Source organism: Mastigoproctus giganteus, chromosome 13, assembly GCF_048544385.1.
Source record: "Mastigoproctus giganteus isolate SK-2022 chromosome 13, ASM4854438v1, whole genome shotgun sequence".
NCBI classification, from domain to species: Eukaryota; Metazoa; Arthropoda; class Arachnida; order Uropygi; family Thelyphonidae; genus Mastigoproctus; species Mastigoproctus giganteus.
Window position 1 is genome coordinate 124,142,352 of NC_143587.1, and position 12,178 is coordinate 124,154,529.

At 36.7% G+C, this 12,178-nt stretch overlaps 1 protein-coding gene across 3 annotated transcripts in view; it reads left to right on the forward strand.

Moving 5' to 3' along the window:
- The window catches only part of LOC150076414 (intraflagellar transport protein 27 homolog), a 107,038-nt gene that overhangs the window by 28,576 nt on the left and 66,284 nt on the right, over positions 1-12,178 (forward strand). For all 3 annotated transcript variants that reach the window (XM_090387680.1, XM_090387678.1, XM_090387679.1), the window contains exon 3: positions 10,335-10,394. In XM_090387680.1, coding sequence (XP_090243806.1) covers positions 10,335-10,394 — 60 coding nt within the window. The remainder of the gene's footprint in view (positions 1-10,334; positions 10,395-12,178) is intronic.

The following is a 12,178-nucleotide window of genomic DNA, read 5'->3' on the forward strand; positions in this document are numbered from 1 at the left end:
TGCCTGTTCAAAATCTTGTTTGGACTGATTAATAACTGCTTTACAATTGTTGCTAACTTTGGTGTAGGTAGAAAATGAATCTGGAGATTGGATGTAAGCCATTTGCAATATGCAACATTCTTATCTTGAACTGTCCTAGTGCATTTATTAGAAAACCAAGGTTTAGACCAAGAACAAGATTTTATGGTGAAATGTGGAATAAAGGATTTCATCCCTACAAGAATAATTTCACTGACATGAACTGAATTGACATGAATTGACAAATTAAGAGATTTAAAACAGTAATCTAACCAGGAAAAAGAAGAATAGACATCTCGTAGATCATCCCATTTTGTATTTTTATAATGCCAAACAACACGAGATTGAGAATGGCCATGAAAGAAAGACATTGTGTGATACCAATGTCTTTCTCTATATCAAAGTCTACATGAACAGCAGTCATTTCTTTGTGGATTGTTTTGGATGTTTTCCCCTTGCAGAAAGAGGAACCGAATCACTGATCTGTATTCCACTTTATCCATTATGACACTTCATTTCATTCAGCATTGCAAAGAAAATAAGAATTAATTGTCAGATTGAAATCAAAATTTGAGGGGTTGCTATGGAGATTTCAAGGTATCAAACGAAAAAAAAAAAAAAAAAAAAAATTCATCACTCTATCACAACTTCTGGGTGAGTACAAATCTTTTTTTTGAACCATCCCCTTGTAATTTCACTGACACATTATGAGCAAAAGTTGATATCAGAAGATTTAAAACAATCCAGCCAAGAAAAAAAGAATAGAAATCTCACAAATCATTCCACTTTGCATTCTTGTAATGCACAACAACATGAGAATTTTCACAAGAGAACGGCTCCATTTGAGAAGAGACAATCACCAAGTTGTGATCTGAGGTGCCTAGAAGACAACTTACACCAACCATGTACTTGGAAGGGTTTTTTGTGAGAAAAAAGATCAAGAGTATTGGCTGTGTGGTCAGGATTGTCTGGTATTCTGTTTTGTAAATGAATAGTTTGAGTGAAGTCGTTAGTAATTGCAACATCCCGACCAGCTGGGTCCATGTGACTAGAAAATGGAAGAGTTGTGAACATTAAAATCCAAAGAAAATTACCTCACAGTTAGGAAAGTTGGACTGGAGAAAGTCAAGTTTCAAAGAAAGAAAGTCAAAGAGTTCAATTGAATAGTGGAGTTGGGAGAATGTTAGAGGCAGTAGATGAATTTGACAGACTGGGGTAGAGAAATTTTAAGATCAAAAGAGGAGATTCCAAATTACTAAGCCTCTGACAGGGAATATCAGGTGGAACATTTGCACAAGTACCACATTTGAAGAAAAAGGAAGTGTACAATGAATAATTAAACAACTGTGATGAGCATTGCTTGAATCAACCAATAATTGGGATTCTAGATTTTGTGTACCTTATGCTGTCTTTAAGTCACAAAATGCACTGTTCGAAGTCACAATTATTTTTTATGGTCTCAAATAAGCACAAGTTCAATAGCACAGAACCTAACCCAGGGATCTTGCAACAAAATACAATGGACCCCCTGCTTTAATATGTGAAAATCGGAAGAATATTTTCCAGTTAGCTAAATAAAAATAAATTTATATTTACATACATAGCTTAATTAATACGTACTGTAATATGTACATACTAACTAATTGATATTTCTGTTAACTTTTTTTTTTTTTTTTTGGTTGTAAAATTTAAAACAGTAAAAATGATAAGCAATTAATAACAAAGAACACATAACGTGAAAACCCATAGAATTCCAGCTATCGGTACTATAGCAAATGCAAGACGATTGAGTTTATTACCCTTTTATAATTGATTATTTTATTTTTATTATTTTTTAAATTATTTTTATTGTTTTATGGTAGTGACCTTCAGAAATGTGCTTTAGAAAAATACTATGAAGGCGATAACAACTAGCTAGTCAACAGCAGGGATTTAACAAAAAGGAATGGAAATGTTGAAAATTACATCTAACATAATAGCAGGGTTTTCCTGGCACAAAAGCTGAAAAATACTGTGTTATGCGAAATTTCTAGCAATTCTCAAACCGTGTTAGAACGAAACTGTGTTGTAGAAGAGTCCGTGTTATACAGGGGTTGCTTCTTCATTCATATTTGTATAATGAATGAAGAAGTGTTTGGTAAGTTTAGATCTTTTTGCAGTTTGACTATTCACGATGTATTCAGGTAAGAAAAGGTGGGGAGGACATGTATGAAATAGTGAAATTTTTGAATATGGTGTACACACGGAAAGAATATACCCAGCTCCTTGACATAATGTCTCTTCAACGATGTCCCCTGCGTACACACTACTTGGAATCCCTACAATCACTCTTTGGCAGAATAGATGCAGCAAGATTATACACTAGCTGATCTGGATTCCTCTTAGAGAGTTACCAATAAGTTCGGTCCAGTGGACTATCTAGAATCCAGCCTGCGAACACAGTTTAGAGCTGTATTTACAAAATGTATGGAAGATTGGATCTTACCATTATATACATCTTAGCCTCAAAAGACATCAATCATACTACACAGTGGAAGAGATGGGGGTTTCCTTAGCTTTGCTCTAGAGACTAAACATGGTTCCACCATTTCAAGCTTCCAATAGCAAAGTTGTGGTATTGCACCAGTTGGCAAGAGTCGTCTACCACCTAGTATTATCTGTTAACACAGAGGAGTGGTATTCCTCTGTGTGGTGTGGTGTGAATGCCACACTTTGACCCCTTCTTACATTAGTTTACACTTGGGTGGTCACCTCCAGTACATTAGGTGCCATATTTCAGGACTTGAACATATCCGGTTATATCCAGGGTTACTGACAGTTCACCATTGTGAAGGTATAAGGTTTGTTTGTGTCTGACAGTATCTGGGATTTCCCCCATCTCTGCGTGTGTTCACTGTATCGAGGACAGTACACTGTCAAGCCATGTCTGTGCAGTGTGATGTGTTGTGCCCATTGTTTGTCTGGCTTATTGGCCGCCAGACCCCTAGTGGGGCCCCGACGTTGCCCCTATCTTGCCACATGGAGGCTAACTGAGTATGTCCAGTATCACAAGTTGCTCTGGCAGGTCCTGCCACCTAGTTTTCTGGGATTTCAGTGGCTAGGACCTAAAAAAAAAAAAAAATTTCACGCGTGTGACATTAATGCGTAATGAGATTAATGTTAGGAAATGGCTGGTTGGGGTTGAACGCTAGAGAGATGTGTTAAAAGGCCTAATAGGTCGGGAAAAATTTTGATGTTATTAAATTTAGACATGTGAGGCTATACGCTAGATGAAAGATAATAGTGGGAGAGAGGGGGAGGCTGAAGACTAGGTTGAGTAGAAGTAAGGGGTCGAGAGAAGAGATCATCCCTTCTAGGCAGTGTGGCATGCCACACCAGAGGGAGGTTTGGATGGCAGGTGGGGGGGGGCAAAAAGTTACCTTCCCGTGTCAGGGATAGGGGTTGGAAGCAGGCTGGGCTAGGTGTCCAACCTGGGTTGCCATATGGCTTAGGCAGTGATCAGCTGCTGTTCTGGTCTTTGTTCCAATATCTTGGTTGTCCTTTCCTTGTGGTTCTGGTCAGTTTATCACATCCATGTGTTTGGTCAAGTATGATTGTCCTTTCCTTGGGATCAATTTCCTTTTGTCTCATCTCTGGTTTAAGTCAGGTGTGCAGTGCTGGTTGTCACTAATTCTTTGGCCAGTTGTGGTTATTAAGTCAACTGTTGTATTGAGAGGAAGCTTTTTGTGGTCGCTGTTTTTCTAGGTGTTTTGAGGTCACAAACTTGCGGTTTCCCTGTTTGTTGCAGAAGGTGGTCACTTTATTGAGAGCTTAGGTTTTCTTGACTTGTGGGGTGATAAGATCTTAGGATCCCAATTCATTTTTCCCCTAGTATAGTTGTGTCGTTTTGTTGTTTGCACTTTCTCCTATGTTGGTAATTCCTTTTGTTGTCATTTATCTCACCACTTTCTTAGTTGGGGTTTGGTGGTTGTGCCAAAGTTTGTCGCTTGGCATATACAGCCTGGGCAAAGTCTGAGAAGGCTCTGTAAGTCTTGGCACTCTCTAGAAGGTGGTGTTCATTATTTCTCGGGATGAATTGAATCTTGGTGATTAATACTAATCTGAGGTCCTCGTAGTGTTGGCATTCATGCACCATGTGGGCCCAGTCTCGGGGACCCTCAGGCACACAGGGGGTAGTCCACTAGTTGGAAGGTGACCGGTTTACTTCTGATGGCGCCATGTCCTGTCATCAGATATGTAACATGAAAACCTGAGGAAAACCAGGCCGGTAGCATTGGGTAGACTGTATTTATCTCCGGATGAATTTTTTTGTTATTTGTCCCTTTGTTGTTTGGGACCAGCGTTGTTGCCATATTCAATGGAGATAAGCTAGAAGTCGCTTCTTTTCATTTGCTCTGTTGCTTGCAGGATCTTTGGTGAACTATTTGTATGTAGTGCTTTTGCCCCAACCAACACTGTATGGAGGATACTGTTAACAAACCAAATGAGTTCATACCATCTGCAAAGTGTCCAATCATTGGAGCCTGCGGATTATCCACTCCGGAGGACTTTTGCTACTTGGTTTCTTCAACAGAAACGGTTCGCAAATGCTGACTTCCAGCGGGATCGCTGTTCATGCAACCTCCCATTCAACGTCCTCTGCCACATGACGAAGGAATTTCGGACCCTGCAATGCTATGTGATTCCGATTCGTCTTTGTCCCCACTACACCTCCTGCAAGTTTGTCGTACTGGTAATGAATCACCCTGTATAGCTATACATAGCAATACATATATGGCTAGCATGTTACTATACAGCTTTACATATGAAAACTTAAAAAAAGTCCATAGTTCTTAAAATAATTGTCTAAATATCATGAAAAGTCAGCTGTAAGTCCAGTTTACTTCCCTCTATCATTTGAGACCATTGCCAATTCAAAATTCCATGATTTCACTGTAAAATAGCACTTTTATAAAGGCGCTCACAAAAAACGTGACTGCTTCCGTAGTGTTATCTGTACAAGACCCCATCGTGAAGGTGCAAGCAGAGGATTTGGTTGTTGCAAACCAAAGAGACCATCTGTACAAGACCCCATCGTGAAGGTGCAAGCAGAGGATTTGGTTGTTGCAAACCAAAGAGACCTAGCATTATTAGTAGAGGCATATAATGCAAGAAAGCAAGCTTATACAGCATCAACCAAAAAAAAAAAAAAAAAAAAAAATCCCATTTTACCCATCAATTCACTCCAAAAGTTTGTCCAGTTCTTCCTTGAATTTATTTAAGCTATCAACTACCATGATGACAGATGCAGTTTGTTCCAGTAGTCGACCACTCACTGGCTAAAGTCAAATTTCTGCAACTGTCTTTCCCTCAAGTTGAATTTATGTCCCTTCATGCCACAATTTTTTGAACGACTTTTGTAGCTAACTAAAATCAGATAAGAATATGAAATATCAAATAAACGTATACTCCCTTGTTTACATTTATCTTCAGTATTATACAGGATTATCTAATTAAAATGCAGTCAACTCTATAATATTAAAATATTTTATACAGAGTTTAATTAAAATTGTTAGAGAAAGTGCTGAAAGTATCCACTAAGCTCTTTTAGTTATGCATTCACTCTTTTTAGCATATGTTTGCATACAAATACAGTACAACGTTGGTTTTTTATTGGAAAAATATTTAATTAAAATTTTTGATAGTACAACGTTGGTTATCTGGAAGTCACTTATCCAGAACGTCAGTTATCTAGAATAATTTGAAAGGCTGATTTTTCTTCTTCTTTTTTTTTATTAATGGTAATATTTGAGACAAATGTTTATTTTTTTACGAGAGTATTTCTGTCCGTTTTTTTTATCTCATATATTTAGTGAAATGTTGGATTAGGACTGATGGGTTTTCTCGTAAATCACGAGTGATAGAGTTTAGTTATTCGCTTCCATGAACACAGTTTTCCATTACGTATTTTGTTCTTTTCATTTCATATTAGGTTTAGTTTAGCTCCAGATTCGGTAAGAATAATATCGCCCCGAAACTGTGCAATTTATTATCTTTCTCAGTTTTTTTATGGTAAAATGTCAACGAAAAGAAACAGCACTGAAATGGGCAGAAAACCAGGAAGAATGTGATATAATCAAATTGATATTGAACTTGAGAGATTTAGCAGAAAAAAAAATAGGGCACAACAAACAAAACAAAAAAACATTCGAACATTATTTAAAAAAATTACTTTAAATTTTTTCCACAATAAAATGTGCAGTAAAATGCCTGTCTGAATATACATACATATGTAAATGTGTGAATTTTTATGTATAAGTTATTATTATTTTTTTAAATTAAATAAATTTGTTCTTTGCACGCTATTTAAAGTCTTTTTCTTTTACCATAATACAGGAACTCCCCGACTTACTTAATACTCGAATGCAAATTCGACTTTACGTAAGTTTTTGCCTTCCGGTTCAAACTGAAAAAAATATGGAAACGTATTTTGCATCTGTAAGGATAAATATGGAGGTATTGTGAAAATATCGTAATGTGACCCCAATAACACATTGTGTTTTTTTTTTTTTTTTGTAATTCGTTCCAAGTCCTTGGAAGTTGAAAATTTCGCTATATTACTAATCTATTTATCTCTCTAAAAGGTCATATTTATAATGGAAATTGCAGTACGCTTTCATCGTTATCATATGTTCCATTATAAGAATCAATTTTGAATGCCTTTGTGATATTTTTCTAAAACACATTTCTGGAGGTCACTACCATAAAACAATAAAAACAGTTTGCATTTTCCGGTTTATTGGGCTTTTCTGTTAGTGCATCTAATTATAAACAGGTAGTAAACTTCATCTTATTGCATTTGGGATAATATTGATAACTGCAATTGTGTGGGTTTTTACGTTATTATGGTGAAATGTTTTTCCCTTCCATGAAACCTTCAAACATATAAAAAACAAATTTTCAGGAACTTCTCTTCATTCCTATTTACGTATTACAATGATGATCACAGAAAGTGCAAGTGGTGGTAGTGCCAGGAAGTGAAACAAAATTTATTTAGAAATGAAGATGAAAATTATTTAAGTTCAAAGCAGGACAAAGTTTGTCATCTGTTGCAAGGGAATTAGGTCTCGCTCCTTCAACAGTGAATACTATTTTAAGGGACAGTGCACGTATAAAAGAACATTATTATTATTATCATTAGCCATATGGTGCAAAGAAACCTGAGGCTTCTGCTGCACCAGCCAAAAAAAAATAAATTTCTGAGTTACCCTGAGAGACAGAGAGAGAGAGAACGAACAAAAGTCAGAAGTAGAAGGGAATCACCAAGGAAGAGAAGAATGATGATATCCAGCTCAGGGCCCTGGTGTGCCAAGCCCATACTCAACAGATGTGAGCCCCTGGAGTCAAAGTGGTGCTTCCGTAGCAGGGTGGGCAGGAACGGCAGTGCATAGCACATGCTTCTTGATTAGATCGGGGTTCAAGCCCGTGACCACCAAATACAGAGGATGCGGAAAGGTCAGGGAATGACCACTGCATATCCCTGGAGCAATATGGCCTTAGTTGCTAATGCTCCTAAAAACCAAATAACAACAGCTGGAGTCAAAGGATCAATGCATTTAAGATTAACAGTGATCACCAAACAGCGTTCAGGTGCTATATCAAAGATGGAAAAGCTATTAATAATATAGATGGAAAATCATGTTCAGAAGCAAGTGCCCCTGAGTCTAATGACCATTCAAGCAAAAGCAACAAGAATTTATGAAGATATTAAGGATAAGTATGGCGAACCCAAGCCAAGTTCTTGGCAAGCAGTGGGATGGTTTAATAGGTTCAAGCATCGCACTGGTTTCCACAATGTTAAAGTATGCGGTGAAGTCGCTAATGCCGATTCTGCAGCTGCAGAGAAATTTTGTGATGTGCTGGAAAAAATTATTGATGAAGGCGGCATTTTCAACGCAGCAAATTTTTAACTTTGATGAGACTGCTCTGTATTGGTAAAAAATGCCGGATCAAACATACATTGCCAAAGAGGAAAAGACGATGCCAGGTTTCAAGGCTTCAAAAGATAGGGCCACACTCTTCTTGGGACTAATGCAGTGGGAGATTACAGATTAAAACCACTGCTTGTGTACCATCCTGGAAATCCTTGTGCATTTAAGGGCATCAATAAAGCTACCCTACCCGTGCATTTACTATTGAACCAGAGAGCATGGATAACAATATCTCTCTTTGAGGATTGGTTTAAATTCTGCTTCATTCCCAAGGTTGAGAAATATTGTAAAGGCAACAACGTTCCTTTCAAGATTTTGCTTCTGTTAGATAGATAATGCTACTGGACATTCTATGGATCTAGATGATTTCAATTTGAATGTGAGAGTCATATTTCTTCTGCCAAACACGACTTCACTCATCCAACCTATAGATCAGGATGTTATTTCGAATTTAAAAGCATTCTATTTATTCACAACATCTGCAGTAGACAGTGAGAAAAATTTTAGTCTAAGAGACTTTTGGAAATCTTACAATATTTGCCATGCCATCTTAAACATTAACTTTTAGTAATTTTGTGGGCAGAAATTACTTAAAATTGCTTAAATGGCACATGGAAGAAAATATGCCCACGGCATGTAAAAGGCTTTGATGGATTTGAAAAACACAAATCATATGGATCTAGATGATTTCAAGATAAGATTGTAAAGGTTGCAGAACAACTTCAGTTGGAGGTTGATGCCAAAGACGTGGAGGACTTAATAGAGGAAGAAGAGAAGGAATTATCTTATGAAGAACTTATTGACTTGCAGGGCGATAGTGAAAGAAGAAAATGCTGATGAAGCTCAAGATGAACCAAATGAGGAGCCGAGACGCTTCATCACTAGAGAGATGGCGATGGCATTTTGTGAAATTGCATTGGCAACAGCAAGATTTGAGAAAATGGATCCTGACAGCGAATGATTCTTAAAAGTTAACAGAGAAGTGAATGATATGCTTGCTTGCTACAGAGAAATCTATGATGAAAAGAAAAAAGCCACTATCCAGTCATCCATTAATATGTTCTTTCGTAAGGTTGAGCGCCGACCCCTTCTAAATCTCCATAACCCTCAACCAAGCAAAGGTTGTTGTTATTTGGAGCATTAGCAACTAAGGCCATATTGCTTCGGGATATGCGGTGGTCATTCCCTGACCTTTCTGCATCGTCCGTATTTGGTGGTGACGGGCTCGAACCCCGGTCTAATCAAGAAGCGTGTACTACGCACTGCTGCTTCTTCCCACCTGGCTACGGAGGCGCCTCCTCAACCAAGCGGTGTACTTATCAGCTGAAGATGCTGATTCTGGCAATGATGCTCGAGAGGTAAAACTTACTGATGTTATGCCTGTCTCCTCTTTTTTTTTTTTTGTAATTTTATAATTTTAATTTTTTTAAATTGCACGCTTTTGTAATTTTTCCTGCGCATGAGATAAAAGATTGAATAAATACAATAAATAATTCTATTTACATGTTCGTTGGAAATTTCTTTTTTGATTCAATCAATTCAGCGAGCACAGTTGCAAGTGTTGCACAAGCATGGGGGAAATTCCGATTTACGTAGTGTTCCACAGAACACAACCCTTACGTAAGTCGGGAAATTCCTGTATATTTTAACTGAATTTATTTAATTTTACTTTACGTTCGTTTATCCGGAAAATTTTGCTATCCGGAAGAGGTCCGACATTAATTATTCCGGATAACTGGTGCTCTATTGTATATGAAGAAAATGTTTATCAGTGGCAGAAATGGAGTTCTTAGTGTTTAAATATTTATTACATGTCTCTTTGCATTAAAAAAATGATTTTGAGCAAGGTAATGTTCCAAAATAAACACATGTTCTCATTGAAGAAAAAGTTTTTTTTGCCACCTGTCTAAAAATATCTTGCTCTGTATCTGATGACATCATATAGTTTGTTACCATATATTTACAGTGGTACACACCATTGTCCAGTGGGTTGGGTAGTAAATGAATAATCTTGTATAAAGCTGCCGATTATTAAAATAAATTGTTAAAGAGTTCTGTTAAAAAAGTCTATGAGACACTTAAAAGGAGAGATTTATGTATAAATCTGGAGTCATGGAAAACTATTTTATTATTCTATATAATGCTTTAAATTTTGTGTAAAGTTTATTTCTCATATAAGATAAAATCAAGTATGTGGATTTTTAATCCATTTTCACTTTTATGTACTTCATTCTTGATTCTGTGATCCAAAGAAAATTTGAAAGCAATATTATAAAAGAGGAGAAATAAAAAAATATAATAATTAAACAAACTTTTTCTTTTCATATTTGGTATTTATTATTTCAGACTCTTGGAATAGAACTGAATGTGAAAACTGTTAGTGTTCCTGATACTAATGATGTAGTAGTAAGTAGTCGTGTTTTTTCCATATGTTCATTATAATTTTTTGGATGAATATTAAATTTTGAAAGTAGCAAAATTTTATTTATAACAATGACTAGCTTCTTAATATCTGAGTAATAATTAAAAAATTTTTAATTTGTAATTATTACTGTTTAGTATTTATATTAGAATGATTAAAGCAAGTTGATTTATTCTGCAGCTGCAAAAAAAAAATTCCTTAATCACTCATTATTTATCTAATGAGTGATTAGGGATTCATTACTCATATTATTGTTTATCCATTGCCAAGAATTTTCAACCCAATTCTGAACTTTGCCAAACTCTTCCAACTTGGGGAATAATTGTTTAAATGATCCACAACATACTATCCAAAGATCAGACCTTGAGATTTTATGCTTGTGTTCCTTGGTTCTTCTCTCACCTTCCATTAAATTTGGCTATCATCCTTCATTCATTGTGGTACCTTCCTTTAAAACTTTATGCATCTCAATCAAGTTTCTCCAAGGTACAAAGGGCAATCATTTAATTCTCAGACTGGTTCAAGATCTTATCTTAATTGTCATCATCTGAATCTTCTATGGATTTCTCCTTATCGAAATGCTCTCCCTTGAACTTTACACACTTTTGTACCATCATACCCATGCATTAAATGCTCCTTGCAAATCATTTTTTGAAAGGCTGCAAAGTACTTCCATTGTGGCTCAGCAAGCATCGTTGTTGGATGCAAAACACTTGCCTTTCACAGCTTTCTTCAGATGTGAAAACAGGAAGAAATCACAACGGGCTAAGTGCTGTGAATAAGGGGGTGTGGTAGAACCTTGGCACCTATGGCAGCGATCAGTGGTGGCACAATATTAGCCATATGGGGCCTGGCATCGTCTTGATGGAGAAACCGTGTCATACTGGAAGTTCTTGATGTTTCTCACAAATGGCATGGCAAAGTTTGACTCAGAGAACCTCAGAATATGAGTTCTTATTCATAGTTGTTCCATGGGGCACAAAATATGTAACAAGAATGCCTTTTATGTCAAAAAACACAAAAACCATTTGTTTGTCAGCCAAACGAGAAGTTCGAAATTTCTTAGATTTTGATGAATCAGAATGCTTCCACTCACTCGACTGTTGTTTTGTTTCTGGATCATAGTGAAAAATATAAGTTTCGTCAAAAATCACTATTCAATTTAAGAAGTTTTAACCCTGCGTTTCAAAACGATCTATCATTTCTTTGCACAAGTCTCCTCTTTGCTATTGTTTTTGTTCTGAAGTCAAATTGTGGTGAATTCAGCAGGCACAGATTCACAACATTTTCAGGTGATCTTCAACAATATTGTGAGCACCACCATATGAAATGGACATTCTAACAGCTAATTCACAAAGTGTAATTCACCTGTCGTCATCCAAAATTTCCTGGGCTTATGTGATTTGCTCAGGAGTTGTTGAGGAGGAAGGCTGACCAGGTCTTGGGGTCATCTATCTGCAACAGATTCATGGCCTTCACTGAATCACTTGTGCTATTTGAATATTGCCGTCCTATCAAGACACTCATTACCATACACTTCATTCATATCTTTAACTCTTTCCAATGCATCTAAGTCTCATCTCTGACTCAATAATGAATTGCATATTGCTGTTCAGTATGTGTGTCCAACATGATACTTCCTTCAAAATGATCATCAGTGACATGCAGCTTAAAAAAACTCTCCTCATGCAACACTAACTCAACAAGTATTGGCATGCACACACAAAGTCTGCTCAGTAGAAATCAGGGAGAGCACCTCTAGCGGGAG